The sequence below is a fragment of the Leptodactylus fuscus genome, chromosome 8 (genome assembly GCF_031893055.1).
Source record: "Leptodactylus fuscus isolate aLepFus1 chromosome 8, aLepFus1.hap2, whole genome shotgun sequence".
NCBI lineage: Eukaryota > Metazoa > Chordata > Amphibia > Anura > Leptodactylidae > Leptodactylus > Leptodactylus fuscus.
In genome coordinates this window covers 35,991,502-36,015,600 of record NC_134272.1, presented here as the reverse complement: position 1 = coordinate 36,015,600, position 24,099 = coordinate 35,991,502, and the positions used below count along the sequence as shown (strand labels likewise).

At 40.8% G+C, this 24,099-nt stretch overlaps 3 protein-coding genes across 3 annotated transcripts in view; 2 read left to right on the top strand and 1 right to left on the bottom strand.

The window, feature by feature from the left end:
- LOC142216492 (gamma-crystallin-1-like) overlaps positions 1-24,099 on the bottom strand; it is a 347,542-nt gene that overhangs the window by 232,881 nt on the left and 90,562 nt on the right. The window lies entirely within an intron of this gene.
- On the top strand, positions 6,558-12,236 carry LOC142216260 (gamma-crystallin 2-like). The gene is made up of 3 exons (XM_075283954.1): positions 6,558-6,677; positions 7,337-7,585; positions 11,936-12,236. The coding sequence occupies exons 2-3, from the start codon at positions 7,337-7,339 to the stop codon at positions 12,209-12,211; spliced, it is 525 nt and encodes a 174-aa protein (XP_075140055.1). The 5' UTR covers positions 6,558-6,677; the 3' UTR covers positions 12,212-12,236.
- Positions 18,088-19,050, top strand: LOC142216785 (gamma-crystallin 2-like; the record flags this gene model as incomplete). Its single annotated transcript, XM_075284816.1, is given in 2 exon segments — positions 18,088-18,348; positions 18,698-19,050. Coding segments are annotated over 2 exon segments (537 nt in total), but the record flags the coding sequence as incomplete, so codon positions are not given.

The window sequence follows — 24,099 nt, the reverse complement described above, 5'->3', positions numbered from 1 at the left end:
TCTCATCTCCTCCTCCCGCACAATGCGCCGGTCAACTGGATGCCCTGACGGCAACTGCGTCACATCATCGTCGATGAGGGTGGGTTGCTGGTCATCCACCACCAAATCGAACGGAGATGGAGGAGACTCTAGTGTTTGAGCATCTGGATACAGATGCTCCTCTGTTAGGTTCGTGGAATCGTGACGTGGAGAGGCAGGTTGAGGGACAATGAAAGGAGCGGAGAACAGCTCTGGGGAGCAGGGACAGTTTGGGTTATTGTTCTGTAAAGCTTCGGAATTTTGGGAGGAAGGAAGACAAGACTGTTGGGTAATAGGAGGAGAGGAGGCAGAGTCTGACTGGCTGCTGGACAATGTGCTGTAAGCGTTCTCTGACAGCCATTGCAAGACCTGTTCCTGGTTCTCGGGCCTACTAAGGTTTGTACCCTGCAGTTTAGTTAATGTGGCAAGCAACCCTGGCACTGTGGAGTGGCGCAATGCTTGCTGCCCCACAGGAGTAGGCACGGGACGCCCTGTGGCTTCACTGCTACCTTGCTCCCCAGAACCATTCCCCCGACCTCGCCCACGGCCTCGTCCACGTCCCTTTCCGGGAGCCTTGCGCATTTTGAATTCCTAGTTAGAAATTGGCACTGTATACCAGTAGTAAAAATTGTGGGTGCACGTAACCCCAATATATTCTTTGAATTCCCAGTCAGAAACTGGCACTATATGGCAGTAGCAAGAAATGAGGGTATTTATAACCCCAATATATTCTTTGAATTCCCAGTCAGACAATGGCACTGTATACCAGTAGTAAAAATTGTGGGTGCACGTAACCCCAATATATTCTTTGAATTCCCAGTCAGAAACTGGCACTATATGGCAGTAGCAAGAAATGAGGGTATTTGTATTCCCAATATACTCTTTGAATTCCCAGTCAGACAATGGCACTGTATACCAGTAGTAAAAATTGTGGGTGCACGTAACCCCAATATATTCTTTGAATTCCCAGTCAGAAACTGGCACTATATGGCAGTAGCAAGAAATGAGGGTATTTGTATTCCCAATATACTCTTTGAATTCCCAGTCAGACAATGGCACTGTATACCAGTAGTAAAAATTGTGGGTGCACGTAACCCCAATATATTCTTTGAATTCCCAGTCAGAAACTGGCACTATATGGCAGTAGCAAGAAATGAGGGTATTTGTATTCCCAATATACTCTTTGAATTCCCAGTCAGACAATGGCACTGTATACCAGTAGTAAAAATTGTGGGTGCACGTAACCCCAATATATTCTTTGAATTCCCAGTCAGACACTGGCACTATATGGCAGTAGCAAGAAATGAGGGTATTTGTATTCCCAATATATTCTTTGAATTCCCAGTCAGACAATGGCACTGTATACCAGTAGTAAAAATTGTGGGTGCACGTAACCCCAATATATTCTTTGAATTACCAGTCAGAAACTGGCACTATATGGCAGTAGCAAGAAATGAGGGTATTTGTATTCCCAATATATTCTTTGAATTCCCAGTCAGACAATGGCACTGTATACCAGTAGTAAAAATTGTGGGTGTATATAGCCCCAATTCTATTGCTAGGGGACTTGCAGGGTATTTCTGGGGTGAAGGTGGGGGGGCACACCGTTGGAACGGGTATCGGGGTATATATCGGGTATACGGGAATACACTGACAGTGTATTCCATTCAGGATCCTGGGAAAGCTGGGTTGCGGCGATTGAGCCCGTCAGTGCCACGTTACACTGACAAGCTTCTCCCTGGAATTTAGCTCTTACAAGAGCTGTTGGTTGTCTTCTCCTTCCTATCCTAGCCTGTCCCTGCCTACCCAGAATCTAAGCCCTAGCTAGCTGGACGGAAACCTCCGTCCTCGGTGAATTGCAAGCTCAGAATGACGCGAAGCTGGGCGTCGCTGTTCTTTTAAATTAGAGGTCACATGTTTTCGGCAGCCAATGGGTTTTGCCTACTTTTTTCAACGTCACCGGTGTCGTAGTTCCTGTCCCACCTACCCAGCGCTGTTATTGGAGCAAAAAAGGCGCCAGGGAAGGTGGGAGGGGAATCGAGTAATGGCGCACTTTACCACGCGGTGTTCGATTCGATTCGAACATGCCGAACAGCCTAATATCCGATCGAACATGAGTTCGATAGAACACTGTTCGCTCATCTCTATTTAAGACCAATATTTGTGTGTGTTTTGCCTTTTAATCTTGAACTAAATATTGATTTCTTGGTTTTCCTTTAATTCACAGTGCTTCTGGCAATACCCGTGCCACAGTGTCCGTGGAACCAGCAGCACCCACACCTGAAGAGGAGTCGCAGCAGAGGGAGACAGGCACTTCTATATAGTTTCGGAATGCCAACACTGCACACAATTGTGCCAACTGTTATGTGTGCTGCAGTATATGGAAATGTCTGTTTGCAAAGACATGAAAGCTCCTCATTTTGTGTTTTTATTGGTATTTTGGACAAACACCATGGGCTACACTCAAGATGTCTTGTTCTCTTGAAAGCCAGATGTCCTCATTTGTGTGTAGCAAAGTTTGAGGAGGTTTTTTAAGGCTGCATTCACACTACCCTCAGTGTCCAACAGGTAGTGTCCTCTCCTACTGTCCATTCAAAAACAGGCACGGACATTAGGAGCAGACAGTAGCTGAGTCCGTGACAACTGTCATTTCTTTACATGTGGATTGGGTGCGTTCTTTGCCACTCTGTGCCCTTCATTTGCACATGTGAAAAATACACAGACACAAGAAGAATGAGACATTTGCAAATGGGCTTTTCTAACAGACCTTTCTTGTGTCAAGGACATTATGAAAAGGAATAAAGAAAAAGACACAAACACTAAAGTCTAACATTCCATTAGCCATGACTTTATTTGGCTGGCACTTGTTTAAACTGATTCCTTTGTGGCCAACATCTGGGCAGATGTTTTGTTAAGCATCTGTGCTTGTCATTTTCAAGAGAGAGCAAGGTTACAAATCCTCTGGAGGTATGTGGACAGCATAGGCGCTGTGTATGTCCGCCATAATCATATACATATACAATACAATATATCTATTTGTTTTAACAATATAAAAAAAAGGCCAAAAAAAAAAGGGACACCGCGATGAGGAAGGTCTTCAGTCCGGGTCAGGCTGGTCAGAACTGAGGCGAGAAAAATGCCTGGGCACGGCACCTTCGGACCTCATGAAATAATCCGCAAAGGCAGCTCTCACCTGTACAGCTGCGTTGTCTGCCCGACCTGAGGACCTAGATGGTATGAGTGGGTGACCCAAAGCTGCCTGTGGCTCCACTCCAATGTTCGGCCTGTCATAGTCCAAAACAAAGTTGTGAAGCACACAGGCAGCTTTGATCACCATGTCCACAGTATCGGGAGACAACTGCAGCGCACAGGTGAAGACCCTCCACTTACTACTCATGATCCCGAAGGCGCACTCCACGAAGCGTCGTGCCCGGCTCAGCCTCATGTTGAAGACCCTCTTCCGGGCATCTAGTCTCGACCGTGGGAAAGGGCGCAGCAGGTTTTCCAAGAGGGGAAATGCCTCATCCCCTACCATGACGAACGGGACTGGATGCGTAGTACCCGGAAGCGGTCTTGGTGGAGGTAGAGTCACCTGATCTAGCAGTACTGTGCGACCCAAAACCGATGACAGTAGCGCACGGGAGTCCCCAGTACTACCATAGGCACCGACTTCAATAGCAATAAAACGGTACGTGGCATCAGCGACCGCCATCAGGACCACTGAAAAGTACTTCTTGTAGTTGAAGTACAGTGATCCTGAGTGCGGTGGCTTCTGCACACGTACATGCTTACCGTCGACGGCACCTATGCAGTTTGGGAAATTGGCCACAGACTGAAAGCCTGCTGCTGCCTGCAACCAAATCTCCTGTGTCGGACTGGACATCGCTATGGGTTGCAAGTGCTGCCATATCAGATGGCATGTGCTCATCACAATTCCGGATATTGTGGATTGGCCCACCCGGAATTGGAGGTGCAGGGATGCAAAACTCTCCCCTGTTGCCAGAAATCTGTGAAAAGAAAAAAAAAAATATATATTACAACACTGCACAATATGAACTTCAGTTACATTAGGCAAACACTAGATAAAGTTGAGGTACACATTGAACACAATATTATAAACTATATAGGGACACATTTGCAGCACTATGCAAAGTATATCACAACATTTACCTGCCACTATAGTTTATGTATATAGAGACACAGTTGGACAACTATTGGTAACTACAGAGAACAACAATTAGAAACAGAGTATTAACGAGTTATGTACACTATTTACATTTCTTCGATAATGGAAAGCACAGGGACACATTTATATGATGTCTTCCTCTTGAAAATGTTATGTGCTATCCACATTTGAGAAGCAAACATTTTAGACATCTACATCTGTAATTGTAAACACGACTAAGAAGTTGTAAATAACAAATAAATACCGCAACGTGATGACCAGCCTTTCCGTTGGACTGAGGGCCTTCCTCATGTTGGTGTCTTGGTGCAGAAGATGTGGCCCCATGTGTTCAACTAACACATCAAATGCCTCTGGAGGCATCCGAACAAACTCGGCAAATTTAGCCGGATCACTTTAAAAACAAAATATATTAAAAAAAACATTACAATAATGCACACACTGGAATGTTGAGCACTTGGAACCCCCACACCATGAAATATCCAAAATGGAACCAGCAGACACTAAAAACTATGACACTGGCCCACAAAGTTACTGTTACGCTACATGAAACAATTGTAACAATACAGACATGCACATGAATGAACGAAATTCCCAATAATAAAATAAACTTACTGCCTCAACTCATGGTATAGTTCTGCAAAGAAGCCCCGCCATGGCCGTACATAGTTTATGGGGTGCACCCAGTATTGTCGGCGCTTTTGCCTTGGGGACTCAGCTTGCAGCTCCTCAGAGTCGTCCGTCTCCTCCGGCTGCAATGAAACAAATAAATTACATTAGCCACAGCATTTGCTACATTATGAATATACTTTTAAAAAATGTATTTGTGAACGTACCTGCTGTTGAAGTCTGCGTCGCTTAACCTGGTTAACCAGCACAGAAACTAATAGTGCCGTGTCAGGCCTTTCACCTGTTATCTGCCAGTTTCCTGCATTAGCATTTGTGGCCATTTTAGACTTGCAAAGTGACCTTGGAAGCCAAATTTGCCAGACAGCATACTCAGATGTTTCATGATTAAATAATGGGCTGTCCTTTTTTGGCCTGCCCAGTGGGCTGGTCTTTTTTTTAATGAGGTGGCCTGATTTTACGCGTGTAAATACACGCGAGCGTAAACGCGGCGTTTACGTGGTCAAAATACGCATAGAAAGCGCCGCGTATACGCGGCGTCTAGTAAAACGCCGCGTTTACGCGACATTCACAATTTTGCGCGCGTAAAATAACGCAACAAAAAACGTGCGCGTTTCCGCCGTGTGAAGGGGCCCTTAAGCATCAGAGCAGAGAGAAGATCCCATCCAGAACCAGTGACTTGAGTGTATGTAATGTACTTTTTAGAGTTTCAAATGTTATAATGGGTGGCAGGCATGGGGACCAGTTCCACAGTCAGCGCCATCGCCCTTCAGAAGAGCACACTTCACTGGAACTAACTATGGCACTTGTCTCCTGTTCCTCTGCCCCGGCGGTCATTAAGCTGACCCTGGGGATGGGGGAAGGGGAACCAGTGCCACAGTCAGTGCCAGTGAAGTGTGTTCTTCTGAAGGGCGATGGCGCTGACTGTGGAACTGACCTCCCTCCCTCTGCCTGAGTAGTCTAATTTTCTAACTTCAGAGGGGAATGTAAGAGTGTGATCATGGATGACCATGGCCTTAAAGAGGAGCAACCTTAGGGAAGGATGGGGTGGGTGTAAAAGTAAAAATAAAAAAATAGAGGCATACCCGCCCCGGCCCTCTGCCTCCATTGTGTGTTCCCAGTCCCCTTTCTGTTTTGTGCCAGGCTTTGCAGCACCAGAAGCTGGGAGACTCACATGACTACTGAGTCTGATTAATTGCCTTATCAGTCATTGGTAAGGATCAATGACATCGATCACATATTCCCAGTTTCCTTACCAGCAACTGCTGAGGTCACTGCTTATTCTTATCAGTCATGTGAGACTCACAGTTTCTGGTGCTGCAAGCCCTGGCATGAGACAGAAAGGGCACTGAGAATGAACAACTGTTACATTTTACTGTTCGCTCATCTCTAATTCTGAGTAAAAAATATACAAAATAAAAAAAAAATCAGGAATTTATTAATATAACATTTATATAAAAACATGTATTGTTACTCTGTTCATATGGCAAATCATTGTCATTTATTAGCGTATGACTTCGAGGCAGTGCATGGATAGCCTAAGGTATGTCCTTAGAACTAGATCTTTCTATTTGTTCTGTTATTTTTTAATCTAGTATACCATAACATAGATTCTCTCTCTATAAAGCTTTAGAATTTGTCAGTGCAATTGTACCATATTGAAAAGAATGTTGTAGAGGTAAGGTATATAATGGAGACAAAACAGAACTGTCCATGCTTGTCATTAGGTTAAACGTTTCCATTGTGTTACTAGTAAAATGTATATAAAGGACACAAACTCTGTTTTTGGTAACAAAGGCTAAACAGTGTTACATCTTGTATGACACGTCGGTGACGGTAAAATTGTTAAGTGAGTATTTTATGAATTAGAATTTTGATGTTTTATTGTGTATTAAGAAAAATGCAATTGAAGCCTGGTTTATATACCATTAAATATCAATAATTATATGTGAAGATGACTGTAATAGTACTATGCTTGGTTTATAGCAAATTCTGTGATACATAATGGAGACCACCACCATTACACTTACTAAGAGGTGTTCAAGTAGGCATGCCTTAAAGAGAATCTTTCATGTCCTCTAAGATATGCTATGTTACATATTGCTGTAAAATTGAATTGAGGGCATCATCAGTTTTTTTTAGGTATGTGCCCTGGTGCCAGAGATATCAGTGCTGTTGATTTTGGTACCAATCTCACTGCACTGACCTCGCAGCTCAGGACCATCACTGATAATACTTTTCCATAGACCTGTACTATGAAGGGGGACATTCTTAACCACCACTTTGCAGCAGTATGTAACATGGCACATCTTATGGGTTATGAAAGATGAAAATGTCACCGATGTATCCTAAATTAATAATACATCCACTAGAAGACTATGACTCCTAATGAGAAGAGGAATTTTCATTAAAAAAAATCTTCATTAGGATAGGAGACTGTCAAAATAATAAATTTAGTATCTCAGAGTTTATCAGTGCACTAAATCTTTGGCCACCTTTGTGTTTTAGATGCAGATAATCTTGTATGAAGAGAAGAATCTCCAGGGCCGTTACTATGAATGTGGTAGCGATTGCCCTAATCTAAATTCTTATATCAGGCGATGCAACTCTGTTCGAGTCATAAAAGGATGCTGGATGATATATGAACGTCCCAACTATAAGGGATATCAATATTTTCTAAAACGAGGAGCGTATCGAAATTTTCAAGAATGGATGGGATTTAATGATTCAGTCAGATCTTGTTTAGCTATTCCACAGGTAAGTGTCTCTTCGGACTTTATGTAATTAAGACTGGAGTACCTACAGTCCTATGAAAAAGTTTGGGCACCCCTATTAATCTTAATCATTTTTAGTTCTAAATATTTTGGTGTTTGCAACAGCCATTTCAGTTTGATATATCTAATAACTGATGGACACAGTAATATTTCAGGATTGAAATGAGGTTTATTGTACTAACAGAAAATGCGCAATATGCATTAAACCAAAATTTGACCGATGCAAAAATATGGGCACCTCAACAGAAAAGTGACATTTATATTTAGTACATCCTCCTTTTGCAAAGATAACAGCCTCTAGTCGCTTCCTGTAGCTTTTAATCAGTTCCTGGATCCTGGATGAAGGTATTTTGGACCATTTCTTTCTACAAAACAATTCAAGTTCAGTTAAGTTTGATGGTCGCCGAACATGGACAGCCCGCTCTCAAATGATCTGAAAACAAAGATTGTTCAACATAGTTGTTCAGGGGAAGGATACAAAACGTTGTCTCAGAGATTTAACCTGTCAGTTTCCACTGTGAGGAACATAGTAAGGAAATGGAAGACCACAGGGACAGTTCTTGTTAAGCCCAGAAGTGGCAGGCCAAGAAAAATATCAGAAAGGCAGAGAAGAAGAATGGTGAGAACAGTCAAGGACAATCCACAGACCACCTCCAAAGAGCTGCAGCATCATCTTGCTGCAGATGGTGTCACTGTGCATCGGTCAACTATACAGCGCACTTTGCACAAATAGAAGCTGTATGGGAGAGTGATGAGAAAGAAGCCGTTTCTGCACGTACGCCACAAATAGAGTTGCCTGAGGTATGAAAAAGCACATTTGGACAAGGCAGCTTCATTTTGGAAACAAAAATTGAGTTGTTTGGTTATAAAAAAAGGCGTTATGCATGGCGTCCAAAAAGAAACAGCATTCCAAGAAAAACACATGCTACCCACTGTAAAATTTGGTGGAGGTTCCATCATGCTTTGGGGCTGTGTGGCCAATGCCGGCATCGGGAATCTTGTTGAAGTTGAGGGTCGCATGGATTCCACTCAGTATCAGCAGATTCTTGAGAATAATGTTCAAGAATCAGTGACGAAGTTGAAGTTACACCGGGGATGGATATTTCAGCAAGACAATGATCCAAAACACCGCTCCAAATCCTCAGGCATTCATGCAGAGGAACAATTACAATGTTCTGGAATGGCCATCCCAGTCCCCAGACCTGAATATCATTGAACATCTGTGGGATGATTTGAAGCGGGCTGTCCATGCTCGGCGACCATCAAACTTAACTGAACTTGAATTGTTTGTCCAAAATACCTTTATCCAGGATCCAGGAACTGATTAAAAGCTACAGGAAGCGACTAGAGGCTGTTATCTTTGCAAAAGGAGGATGTACTAAATATTAATGTCACTTTTCTGTTGAGGTGCCCATACTTTTGCACCGGTCAAATTTTGGTTTAATGCATATTGCGCATTTTCTGTTAGTACAATAAACCTCATTTCAATCCTGAAATATTACTGTGTCCATCAGTTATTAGATATATCAAACTGAAATGGCTGTTGCAAATACCAAAATATTTAGAACTAAAAATGATTAAGATTAATAGGGGTGCCCAAACTTTTTCATAGGACTGTATGTGTGTACTAACCCTCTTATGGATTGTAGTGTGTCCTATAACTACAGGAAAAGGGAAGCACTGTTATCAGTGAATTTTTGTGCCATTGGTCTTGGCAAGCAAGAGTTGGTCTCTTTTATTATCCCCAGGGGTGGATTTGGCCATAATGCAGACTACACATTCGTGTAGGGCCCAGAGATCAGGGGAACCCTACGATGGATGGTTGCATGGGCTGCCTCATGGCTTTTTTTAAATAGGCTATTACTTAGTAGATTATTAATGATTCCAATAGATGACAACCTCTACTAACTGATCCCTGCCCCTACACAAGTCCAACTCGGTTACAGCTCTATGACAATGAGGTATATTACATCCCAGTGCTGAACAATGTCCAGTCATCATATCCTGATATTGTTCAGTGTCTGGGCATCAGTATGCAGGAGCTGGAACTGGAGAGGAGGCCTAGACAGAAATGTCATCGGTGACTAGAGGCCTTATGGAATGATCTTAGTAGCTCCTATTGTTTTACTGCCTGAGGGCTAGTAAAGAGACCATTATACTGTGTGATGGCTAGTAAGGAGGGCATTATACTGTGTGATGGCTAGTAAGGAGGGCATTATACTGTGGATAGATGGTAATTATTTTTTGTGACATATCCCCTTTAATTTAAGATTGGTGGGGGCCTCACTAGAACACACTGGATCAAGGGTTACCAATTTTACAATAATTCCAAAAAGGGGGCACCCCCACTAAATAGGATAAAACGTAACCTTTATTTATAATGTTTTTTTAAAAATTAAAATACCCCAACACAGTATTCGGCCCCTATAATTCTTGCAAAGGGCATATGTGTAAGTGTGTCTATCCACTCTACAGATTGAATAAGAGTGAATTAAATTCCTCCCAGACTCACAGGGTGTGTTTCTAACAAATGCTTCACACGTCTCCTTGTGACTGAGAATACACTTGCTGCACACTATATACTATATACCTCTCATCCAGCAAACCAGAGGACAGTCTATAGAGTGTTAACACTGATTACAATGTGTCGTTTGTATTAACCCCAGAATATTATTTGAAGCTGGTGAATAAGGATTTGAGTGTGATAGCTGCAGCTTGATATTTAATAAACTAGACTTCCCTATTGTCTGTAGATATTTACATTAGAGTAAATCCCATTAACACACAAACACAGCCCACAATCTAGCAGTTCATTTAAACTGATAGGTAGTCACTAATCCGTGATCCCTAATCTCAGGCTGAAGCTAAAGCTCATTGATAACCCAGAGCCTCAGTGTTTACTGCTGACTAGTATTCAGGATCACAGCAAGTTTTTCACACCTATAGTGAGTCTAATCTACATTGTCTCATTGTCTTGGTGGGGGCCTCACACCAGGAACCAGAACTGATCAGCTATTTTTAACAAAGAGCCCGAAGCAGACCGCTCTTGCAGTGGCCAGGAGCTACTGTTACAGCTCAGCTCTCATTTTAATGCACATATACTGTAACTGAGGGAACACAATGTGATCAGTGGTTCATCTGCATCTCCACCATTCGTGGTGGTTTTTGACACTTTTTCTGTAAAAAATATGTTTTTATTTATACACAACTTGATGAAACAAGGACCATTTAAATTGACTGCACAACAATAGACAATAAAAAGTTAAGCAAATCTGATTTTTATATTTTAATTTTTACCTGTGCTTTTTTTTAAAGTCAATACCAGGAATGAACTATAAAAAAACTCAATATTTTTTCTGCCTTCATGATCTACACCCAGATTTTGACAACAGCAAAACACATGGAAACACGGTGTCAAAGTTGCTGCAATGTGTTAAAAGGAGTCTATTATCAGTAAATTCCTTATAACTCTATTCGTGGTACCTTGTATTGGTGTTTCTTCAGTTTCCAACTATGCCTTTTTAAATTCAGCTTTGGAGGCACATCTGTAGTTAATAAATTGCAATCTTTGATTTTGCATCAGCATAGAGAAGTTCCAATGGTAGATACTAGAGATGAGCGAGTAGTTAAATACTCGATATTTGTTATTCGTTTCGAGTAGCCCCTCAATATTCGACTACTCGAATCAAATATCAAATCCTATTGTACTCTATGGGGGGAAAAATGCTCATTTCAGGGGTAGGCAACATTCGATCAAATTGAACTTACCAAGTCCATGAGTGAGGGTCGGGCTGGATTCTCCAAGAAGTCTTCGTGCAGCGTCCCCGCGGCGCCTTCCAGCTCTGAATTCACTCTGCCAGGCATCGGGCCTGGGCAGAGCCGACTGCGCATGCCCGCGCTACAAGAAAATGGCTGCTTTGCCTGGCAGAGTGAATTCAGAGCCAGAAGATGCTGCGGGGACGCTGCGCGTAGAAGACTTCTAAAGGAGAAGAACCAGCATTGATTGGCCGACTGTATAGCATTCGGCCAATCAACGCTGGTTCTGCATCAAATTTTTCCATTCGAATAGCGAGTGGTACTTGATAGAGTACGAGTATTTAGAATACCGTAGTATTTGATTGAATACCTACTCGATCAAATACTACTCACTCATCTCTAGTAAATACATTTCTGTCAATATCAATGAATTTGCTAATCTATATATTAAGAGCATACATGGATATTGTTTTAATTTACAAAACTGTCACTCTTGATTTATTTTACTTGGCTCTAGCTTCTCTGTCATAATTTTTTTTTGTCTGTCACATTTTTTAATCTCATTCCTCCATTATAGTATAAAGGATCTTACAGGCTGAGGCTCTATGAAAGAAATAACTTTGGGGGCAAAATGTTGGAAGCAATGGATGACTGCCCTTCGGTTTTTGATCGCTTTAGCAACCACGACATTCAGTCTTGCAATGTATTTGATGGGTACTGGATTTTCTATGAACTTCCAAATTATAGGGGTCGTCAGTATTGTCTGAGACCTGGAGAGTACAGAAGATTTACTGACTGGGGTGCTCTAAATGCCAGGGTTGGCTCCTTCAAGCAAATTACTGAATTTTCTTAAAACTATTTAATAAAATAATATACAACCCTATCTGCTTTTTCTTTATTTTTCACCATATTTTGTATTCCATAATTCTTATTGTAGTTTTCTAAGGATGATAAAAAATAATAAAAGATAAGATAATAAAATATGGTAAAAAGGTAAGATAATAAAAGATGATAAAAGGGGCTGTTCATTGAGTTCAGTATATTCAGTAAAATAGTACTGAAATATTTATTCAGAATCAGGCAAAAGCCCTGAGGTAGAAGTCAATTTTCCTCATCTTAGGGGAAAAATTTCCTTCCCAACTCCAACGACTCATCTACAGAAATCTAGTACCAACCTTGATTGAAAAAAATGAATGCTTCCCGATAGAAATGGTGTTTGAAGAGACCCCAGAGTATAACCCATAATTTCTGGAAAATTCATAATGAGGTTCCACTATGGGACATTATACTGTGTGGATAAGCCACTATGGGATACTATATTGCGTGGAGAGGCTACTGTGAGACATTATACCATGTGGAGGGACCACAATGAGACATTATCCTGTGTACTATGGGACATTATAATGTATGGAGGTCACTATGAGACTTTAAACAATGTGAAGGGGCACTATGGGATATTATTCTTAAAGGGGATTGGACAAACTACACAGGGAAAGAGTGTAACGAGTGTAACTGGTAACGGGTGTTGGCCACCACAGGCTGTTTGGTTGTGCACCATGCCTTTATCCCCAGAAGCACTGTGCCCCAGGTGACTGCTAAGGTCAATCAGCGGCCTCAGCGGTCACTGGAGAAGATCAGTGACATCACTAAAACTCAGCGGAGACAGGTGAGCACGTTTATATTACATCTGCCACGATTTATCCAAATCCTGGACAGCCCCATGAAGCTAAGAATTGAAGCTATGTGTATGTCTATGGCTTCTCTTTTTTCAATCACTGCGAATGTGCTGGGGTCTCAGTGACGTATCTCAGGTGGTTTCAGTGCTGAGTGGTGCACATGTGCAGTGATAATCAAGAGTAATATTCTAACTTAGAGGGAGGGGCAACATTTCAATTTTTGCCTCAAGCAGCAGAAAAGCTAGAATTAGCCTTTTTTTTTCTGCAACCTGAAATCTATATCTGATGATTCTATCTTAATTCCCAGAAATAAAAGAGGTCTCGTAGTGGGGCTCGAGGTTTTCTTGTCAGACAGGGTAACCCAAAAGTGCAATGCAATAAAGTGGAACATGTACATACAAAGTGGTGAATCACCTGGGCCAACAAAGAGAAAATCATCAACGTAATGGATAAGAGAAATAATCCATCTCAATCTGCACTGATCATTCCAGAAAGGAAGGCCTTAAAGTGGAAACAAGAAATTGGCAGGCATATGTCATGGTAAAATTTTTCTGTCTATTTGACAACTAAGGTGAATGAATAAGAAGCCAGAAAGAAAAATCAATATTTGGGCCCCTTCACACGGAGTAAACGCGCGTGTATTTTGGCAAAATACACGTGTAAAAATACACGTGTAATCCATTGACTTCAATGGCATTTTCTTTTACACGTGTAAAAAACACATCAAAATACACGTCAAAATACACATCAAAATACACGTCAAAATACACATCAAAATACACGTCAAAATACATGTGTAAAATGTCATTGAAGTCAATGGGAGTCTTATTTTTACACGTGTATTTTTACACGTGTATTTTGCCAAAATACACGCGCGTTTACTCCATGTGAAGGGGCCCTTTGACTTTGGCAAAATAGCATCCCAGCCTGCCTTGCAAACCAACTGCACCGTGCAATTGTAAGAAATAAAAGAAACCAATTAGACACCCCTGCCAAGTCCATTGTTAATGGAAGACTTCTTTGGATGAGACAGGTAGTTCAAGCAAAATTTGAATATAGTAATTTTTAGTAAGGGATTGTGGATAGCCTCAAAGGGGCCAGTCATACAGCACAATTCCTCCATCCTGGCTAACTTTTCGCATGCAGACTTGGAACTCATTAACTGATATTAGGCTTCTAGATAAAAGCAGGGAAAGATGAGCAAACAAATGGAGTATGAAAAGTAAAATATAAGCTTGACCTAAGTGGGGTGATTTTCCCTCTTCTGAGGTACAGATAAAGCCATGGGAGAATCTCTCTGACCCTAACATTATCTGACCTACTAGCACTATAAACTCAGGGTATCCCTGTAAAATCATTTAAGCACTGGAGGGTGCAATAAGTGCTCCTGTTATGATAGTGTCTCTGGAGCAAATATCAGAAACTGCAGAATGACTGATAACAGAGATTAGTAGAAGTAGCGGTTTAATTATTATTCAGCAGAAATACATTCCAGACACCCTAATACCTTCAACAGTGCCAGCCACGAAGCCAGATGAAACTGGTACAAGAAATAAATGCCAAAATCAGGGGACAAATGGATTTCCATGAACTAGCCAAAGGTTAATATAGAGCAGTCCAGCACAAACAATTTGGATATGGAAGCCAGACTAGGTACAACCAAATCGCAGGCACCTGGCTGAGGAGGAAGAGGGTTCAAATATGTCTCCTCAGCTGCTAATTGGATAAGCCTAGTAGAACCATGTACACTGCAGAATTTTCACTGGTCAGCATTGTAGCCTTGACATCAGCTACATTGTACATTGTAACCAACATCAGCTAAACTGAGATTCCTGACAGCCCTGTTCTGTAAACTCTTCAGTGTCCTTCATTGAAGCCAAGAGGTGCCAGTGATTCCCAATAGATAAGGATCAGGGATGGGACATCATTAACCTCTTCCACACATCGGCGACCTTAGTGTTCTATTCTATTTCAGGGCACATTGTCAGATGCCTCCTAAACTTTTCCTTATACCTCCAGCTTGCAGTAACCCCATAAACACAATAAGTGGTAGCCACTAAAAAGCACTCAATACAATTACAGCATACTCATTGTCAGCATATGTATCGCTGAGAGACAAAGAGGAATGACAGACCTCAGGAATACACATACTAGATAAAATCGCATGTCAGACATACCTCAGAGATACACATCATGACTATCCTACATGTATTCCTTATCCTATTTGTCTTATTTTGTGAATTGCAGCCTGTCAAGAATTATGCTAACGTTGTCATTTTGAATAATATTTTTTTTCATGAGAATTGGTGGTCTTTAACAAAATTTAAGTTAAGGTAAGGGTGGCCACAATTGTAGATATTGTATAAAACAGACAGCTGTTGTTCTGTGTATACAGTATACTAGCCAAGAGGAATGATAAGCTTGAGAAACTAAGGATAGGCCAGGCTATAAATATTTGATTGTGTGGGGCTGAGAGGTGGCCTCCACACTGATCATCTATATGGGGCTCTTTTTGACATCCTAGGATACAACTCTAGAAGTCATGAAAATTCCTAGACAATCCTTCAAAGGGAGACAGTATCCCTTCCCTATTATCTCCTCAATGTTCCATTTTATAGGTTTAAAGGGAGTCTACTACTTTCCCAAGCATATGCAACTGCGTTAATCTTCTCACTGTCATCCTAACTAAGCAACGTGTGCAGTTATTTTTCTTTATATCTACAAAAGTCACAAACATAACAAAGCTATGTGGTTTATTACTGTAATGCGCCCTGTAACATGCGGGTGTCCATTGAATATGCTTGGCAGAGGTGGTAGACTCCCTTTAATTTCATCCATATGTTCAGCGCTCACAAGGCGTTGCACTGTATTGTGCATTGTTATGCCAAAACTGGGCATTTGGATACAATGAAGTCTATAAAATAGAACTTTGAAGAACCACTGCCTTGAAGGAGGAAAAAAAATAAAAATAAAATAATAATAATAATACGACTACCAATTATCACTTTTGTTATTAAATATGGAGAAATAAGTAGATTGGATTCATTTACAAAAATCATTTTTCTCAAATAATTGATTTGAGGATGCAATATTGATTCACCATTTCTTTCTCTATAGATATTGCATATTTTAACAACCAATGGCTTTACTAGATGAGAATACTGACGGTCTAACAGATGAACTCATTTGATCTAGCATTTACATTTGAAATAGTTTTATTTCAATTATCTTTGTATTCAATGCTTTTCATTCAACTGAAAAAAAGCAATGCCAGCCGTGCTAGTATAACAGTACAGCCTATTGTTGCTTTATGTACAGTATAATGATAATGAACACGTTTAATCAAGAGAGATTACACTGCCAGAGCTTTCTTTCCTATTAACGAAAGGATATTGCTGCCAACCTGCAATTTACAGAAGCAGTAACTCTTATGTCTACAGAACAAATACATTATGTACAATATTGAATATATTTTGATTAAAAGAAATATTAAAGTGAAAAAACTAAACAAATAGGTGAACACTGCCATATTTAGTGTATTATGCTTCTATATAGAAGAATATTCAATATTGTAATTATTTTCCAACACTTATTTTTCATTGTATTGCTTTGACTAAACTGTCCTGTTGGCAGGGTATGCCAAGATACATGTATCACAAGTTAAAGGGGTTGTCCAAGATATTTAATTTTTATTTTAGGAAGGGAAAGGTTAAAAAACCCCAAAAACATACTCACCCGTCGAAGTTGCTCCAGTGCCTACCAGTGGTCCTGCTGCTCCGTTCCATGACTGCTGATGTGAAACAGTGACCTAAGTATAGGGGGACGGGATGTCACATCTAGCGAGGACTTCCAGCAAAAGAAGACAGCTGAGCAGCAGGACCAGACCACGCTGGAAGCATCCGGGGTCAGTTGAGTATGGTTTTTTTTCACCTTCCCCAGCCTAATTGAAAAAAATAATTTTTATCCTGGACAATCTATTTAAAATACCGTAGACATATTGTAGTCGATCACTAAATTGGAAATCAGTTAAGTTTGGACACATTCATAAGTTATTGGGTTTTGGGGCTTATATATTTAACCACTTCTGCGGATGAATTCCATACTTAGTATAACAAAATAGAAACATTTCCTTTCTGATGTTTTCACTCTCATCAACATATATAGCAGCACTGTCCATAGATTTTCATCACACCAATAGTCCTTTTCCATAGCGAGGCTCAAGGGTTTGGTTCTCTAGTTGTGAAGACAGAGATAGCATTGAGTGGGGTCAATATCACGCAAGCCCTGCAATATGGTGGGAGACAAAGTATTGCAAAAAGCAACAATAGCAACAGCAGTATTTTTAATGTTCGATAGAAACTTTATGAAGGAACCAAGTCAATGAGATCTGTCAGGAATTGATATCATTTTTCTGAAACTGTACCAATCATAGAAGGAATGGTTTATAGTTCAGCCCTGGAGCCCTGAAGTCTAATTATTCATGAAAATATAGTCTAATTGTTCCTGAACATATCATCTTAGAATGTACCTGGATATATTGTACAACGGTTCTGCAATAAAAACAATTAAATAAATAAATTAAATAAAAAACGGAATATCTCAAAAGTATATTTCATATCAATTGTTCCACCTATCAGCGGAGATAGAGCAGCAAGGGAAAATTTCCCTGACTGCACAGAAAATGTTTCCCTTTGTTAAAATTCTGCAGATCGAGCATGGATAGTGATGTATATAAGAGCTACAAGGCAGTGCACTAGATACAGAGAATTGCATCCACAGTCCATCAAAAATGGGAAAGGTAAAAATATAGGCAAATTGTTTAAATATGTAAGTGAATGATAACTTAATTGGGTTATGGAAATATAGCTGCATATATATATATATATATATATATATATATATATTTATTTATTTATATATATTTATCTTTTTGTCAAAATGATACATGATACAACAACGTGATTAGGACTTAAATCCATCTAAAAACTTTGTAGGATTTTGTTTAATAGACATCATTTTTTATTAGTGTTGAACTTTTTTAATACACTCATATACTTTGTCTTTACTTTAGATCATCTTCTACGAGGACAGGAATTTCCAGGGCCGCTGTTATGAATGCAGCGGTGACTGTGCTGATCTTCATTCCTACTTCAGCCGCTGTAATTCCATCCGAGTAGATAGTGGCTGCTGGATGCTGTATGAGCGTCCTAACTATCTTGGTCATCAGTATTTTCTTAAGAAGGGCGAATATCCTGAATATCAGCAATGGATGGGATTCAGTGACTCCATCAGGTCTTGCCGAGTTATACCACAGGTAGGTTTTTATGTAATTGGGTAACTGTTTCAAATTAAATGGGTTTTCTGGCCTGAAACTGATTTTTTATACTGGCGACCTATCCTGTGGTTATGTCATCAGTATGTGATTTGAGGGGGGCCAGAAGTTACAGCAGTGGGTGGGGTGTTCATGCATAGGGTTGGTCCGGGGAATAGGATAGGTCATCAATATGAAAAATCCTTTTGGGACCAGACTACCCCTTTAAAGCTATCTGTTTTGAAGTTAAATCTGTTTTGTGGTAAATCTATGTCGAAAACATCTGTAAAGCAAAATTTAACTTAATCTCTTATCTGAAAGTATTATCTCTATTCACATTCTTCTATTATAGCAAAGAGGACCACACAAACTGAAGATATATGAGAAAGAAGATTTTAGAGGTCAAATGCTAGAAGTTTTAGAAGATTGCCCTTCCGTCTTTGAGCTCTTTAAGAACCATGATATCAACTCTTGTAATGTGCTTGAAGGTCACTGGATCTTTTATGAGCAGCCCAACTACCGTGGAAGGCAATATTTTCTGAAGCCTGGAGAATACAGACGTTTCAGTGACTGGGGATCCCTCAATGCAAGAGTGAGTTCCTTCAGAAGAGTACTGGATAGCTGCTAAATTGCCTGATACTGATAAAGAGATGATATTTCCTCTTCAAATATAATAAAGGCAAAAGATTCTGAAACTGATAAGAATGTATTGCTTATTTATACCGCTAGCATGTAGACTGTAAGGATGTGACTAAACTTAACTGATCTCCAATGTGGTTATCTACTACAATTTGTCTTGTCACCAATTCAGCATAATGGCATGCTGATAAAAGTCTTGAAAGGCTGAAATTACCCCACTGAGTAGTCTCCCAAATGCACAAATAGGTTAGTAAGTGCATCACTTTGTTAAAATTTTTTACAATATAATGTTCGTTAACAGTAGCCTTTTAACTTGTGAAAACATATCTGGATACGTCCAGCCAAGACAGGAAACGAAAGGCAAGCCAAGACATGAAAGTGAGGACATGTCTTTATTAGAGATGAGCGAGTAGCATTCGATTGAGTAGGTATTCGAACAAATACTACGGTATTCAAAATACTTTTACTCGTTCGAATACTATTGCTATTTGCAGTAAAGATTCGATTCAGAACCAGTGATGATTTACCGAATGTTGTATAGCATTTGGCAAATCAACACTGGTCTTGCAGCAGGCTCGTCCTTGCTAGTCGGGAGAGCTGGCAGCTTGCATTTATGCAGGAGCTGACTTTTTCTCATAGGAATGCGTTGACCAGCATTGATTGGCCAGTGTACAGCATTCGGCCAATCAGCGCTGGTTCTGCCGGAGGCTCATCTGTGAGGAGGCAGTCTCCATTGTGGTCCGATCTTAGACTCCACCTCCTGACAGACGAGCCTCCGGCAGAACCAGCATTGATTGGCTGAATGCTGTACACTGTATAGCATTTGGCCAATCAACGCAGGTCAATGCATTCCTATGAGAAAAAGTAAGCTCCCTCATAACCGCAAGCTGCCAGCTCTCCTGACTAGCAAAGATGAGCCTGCTGCAGAACCAGTGTTGATTTGCCGAATGCTATACACTGTATAGCATTCGGCAAATCAACGCTGGTTCTGCAGCAAGATCTATGGAATGGGGTAGGAAAGCTGTCCCTAGCGCTACGACGGCTAACTAGGCCCTGCCTGCGGGTGTTGGACAGCTGTACCCAAGATAAGTTTGGCCCCGACAACTACTGGCTCTCTGAACACGAAGACTTGACAGACAGGTGGGGAGAGAGCTGAAAGAGGCTAGGGACTGGGATACTAAAAGTGGTCACCCCTAATGAAAGAGCAGGTGCAGCTGCAAACAGAAACAACCAGGAAGGGATGTGCTGGTGAACAAACAAACGCAGCACAACCATAAACATACAACAGGATTTGAGGAGAGGACAAGTGGAGTAGTGAGGAAAGGGTATCACAGGACAAGGGTAAAATAAACCTGAAACCTTTAAACAAAAACTCACTAATACCAAAACAGCGACAGGCAACCAGAAATGCAGGACAGGGGTTGAGAAGAAATGCTGAGGTAAAAACAGACTCTCACACAGAACAAACTCACACCACTTCCAATCAAGCTCCTGAGAACGTACAATTCCACAAACCACTCCTCCTAAACTGGGGCCAGGAAGCCTGGTTGGTAACAACGAAAACCAGCTAAGAATGAAGCCAGCTTTGAGCCTTATACAGACCCTGGAACAACTTGATAGGTTGATGACAATGTCAAACACCTGAGGCTCGCATATACAGAGACACCAAGCCAGCTCAAGTATACACTGAGGCAGATGCTCAACATCCAAATGAACAGCTCAGTGGTAAACAAAACAACCATTGAGCCACAGGACACTGGCTCAAATACCCAGAAAAAACACCACAAGAAAATACACAATAATTTTACAAACAACTCAGGTCCTGACATATATAGAGTACAAACCATGTGCCATTATGATCTAAGAAGAAGAGAGAACTCCACCTAGAGAACGTAGGACAAGGCTATACCCTACTTAACACTAACATTCTAATGGTCCTGTAGAAGACAGACAAATTTGAGAGGTAGTAGGGTCTATTTTTATGGGTTAGTGGTGGCTTGGCCACCAGAATAATTTTGTCTCTTGGGCCTATAGAATCTTATTTTCCAGGGATAATTTGTCAACGAGCTTACTATAAGTCAGTAGTCATACAAATTGTACTGTAAAATCAATGCAAACTATCCCCCTAAGAAGGGGTAAAGATAGTTTTGGTCTATCATTGAACCTAGCCTCTCTGCTGCTTGAGACAACCTGTAGCAAAGTGCCCACTTCTCTCCCGAGACCTGACATAGTGATCTGAATGCTGCAAAAACGAAGAAAACAAAGAAAGTCACACAAATTGATTTCTTCAAATCCACCCCATTCTGAATTTTTTTTTACAGTTTACCAGAACATTGTACAAAATAATATATATGGTAGCATCATGAAGAACACCACTTGGGGCACATGCGATCCTCTTTAAGCCTGCATATGTCTCTGAGAATGAAAAAATATGAGAGTTATGGGATTTGGAAGGAAGGGAGTCATAAACAAATTCAAAAAATGTCACCAGCGAGAAGGGGTTCTTTTTTACTGACAAGACAATCCTGTCAGTGAGAAATGTTTTGTTAAGGACTAGAGATGAGCGAACAGTAAAATGTTTGAGATTCGATATTCGTTTCGAGTAGCCCCTCAATATTCGACTACTCGAATCGAATATCGAATCCTATTATACTCTATGGGGGGAAAATGCTCGTTTCAGGGGTAGGCAACATTCGATCAAATTATACTTACCAAGTCCACGAGTGAGGGTCGGGCTGGATCCTCCGAGAAGTCTTCTCCATGCAGTGTCCTCGCGGCATCTTCTGGCTCTGAATTCACTCTGCCAGGCATCGGGCCTGGGCAAAGCCGACTGCGCATGCCCTTACTACAAGCGGGCATGCACAGTTGGCTCTGCCCAAGCCCGATGCCTGGCAGAGTGAATTCAGAGCCGGAAGACGCCGCGGGGAAGCTGCATGGAGAAGACTTCTAAAGGTAGGAGAAGAACCAGTGTTGATTGGCTGACTGTATAGCATTCGGCCAATCAATGCTGGTTCTGCATCGAACTTTTACATTCGAAAAGCGAATACTACTCGCTCATCTCTATTAAGGACTTTTTGAGCAAAAGTTAACAATTTTTTCTTACATACATACTGCTGTTTTAACAGCAAAGTGCTGCTGATTTTGCTTGTGAATTAAAAAAATTACTTTGTTATATACAAGTAGGTTCTTGCTGTGCAAGTCTGGGTGACATATCCCAGGGTGTTACACACGCTACGTGATATATTATGATATATCTATGTTGGGCTAACTTCACGTAAATTAAAAATCTAGTTACGTGAACATGTGCGCGATATCCTTGCAACCTCCGATTTAGAGGGCACTGGTGACAGATCTAAACCGATAGCTAGGCACTTTGCATTATTTCATGATAGCAACCCAGCACTGTTATATATGCCTGGCATTGATTGTATTCCAGCTAACATCCGTGGAGTGATCTCAAGAAATGATTGGCCCAATGTGCGGCTAGGTGGATTTGTACTCTGAGGAATCTATCTCCGATGGAATTGAACAAATCTCTTAATTTTGGAGTTTTTCTTTGATCTGGACATTGCTCGGTCAGTAACCCTAATGTCTTGTGGGGGTAGGAGGGTTACTTTTTAATGGTTTTAATATTTTTGTGTTCGTATTATGTGGTACTTATTTTGTTGTCATTGTCTTCTTAGTGTGCAATTTGGATGGTTCTCCGGGGATCATATCAACCGATATACCTGTGTTTGGAACTACTGGGATTTTGGATCCTACTTCTCTTATGCGGACTCAACCAAAAAAAAAAAAAAAGTTTAATTTCTTTTTCCTTTATGCATCTTTTCACGCACTTGCATCATCAGTTATGCTCACATTTTCTCACATATTTTAGTACAGATTACCTTTACTCACTGTTTACTAGAGATGAGCGAACACTAAAATGTTCGAGGTTCGAAATCCGATTCGAACAGCCGCACACTGTTCGACTGTTTGAACGGGTTTCGAACCCCATTATAGTCTATGGGGGGAAATGTTCATTTCAGGGGTATGCAACATTCGATCAAATTCTACTTACCAAGTCCATGAGTGAGGGTCGGGCTGAATTCTTCTCCCTGCGCAGCATCCCCGCGTCCTCTTCCGGCCTTGAATTCATTCTGCTAGGCATCGGGCCTAGGCAGAGCCGACTGCGCATGCCCGCGCCCGTGCGGACATGCGCAGTCGGCTCTGCCCAGGCCCGATGCCTAAGCAGAGTGAATGCAGAGCCGGAAGAGGACGCGGGGATGCTGCGCAGGGAGAAGACTTCTAAAGGTAAGAGAAGAACCAGCGTTGAGTGGCATTGTATAGCATTCTGCCAATCAATGCTGGTTCTGCATCGAATCTTAACTTTGAACAGCGAATAGTACTCGATCGAGTACGAGTATTTCGAATACCGTAGTATTCGATCGAACACCTACTCGATTGAGTACTACTCGCTCATGTCTACTGTTTACCTTTACCTTTAAAACACCATTATATGTAAAAAATATATATTGTATCTTGATCCCAATGGAACTTGATTGATCACTATTTTGTGTTCTTATGTGTTTTTGAAAATGTTATAAACCTTTTTAAAAATTTTTTAGTTTCACTAGACTACTTAACCATCTGATAATCTAATTATTGGTCTAATACACAACTATATTTTTATACTGCAGTATATCATGCTTTTCAGTATAATAATGAATAAATGTGCCATGATGTCAAACCTTGGAACACTCCATGCAAAGTCAAGTCATATGCACCCCATAATATAGTTGCAGAGGGCTAATAAGTTTACAGAGGGAGCCCTTCTTCCTATCTTCTTAAATTAGTCAGCTACTGTTGACTACATTAGGGTTATACATGGGATCAATCTTATATTGCAGTACAGTTTTAGTGTCATAAATGTATAATAGATTGTGCTAAGCTTTTGCAGAAGTGCTGTGTATATGTATATATATATATATATATATATATATATATATATATAGCAGATATTGCCAAAAGTTTTAAAAATTATCTCCAGTACCTAAAAAGGGCCGTGTAAAATTGCAACTTTTCATACCTTGTTCACCAGAAAACTAGCATATAAGGTATAATACATTTGCCCCA

Bases quoted from the DNA above. Each gene is read 5' to 3' on its own strand.
- LOC142216260 (XM_075283954.1), top strand. From the start codon at position 7,337: ATGCAGATAATCTTGTATGAAGAGAAGAATCTCCAGGGCCGTTACTAT. The intron at 7,586-11,935 runs GTAAGTGTCTCT...CCTCCATTATAG, and splicing joins CTTGTTTAGCTATTCCACAG to TATAAAGGATCTTACAGGCT.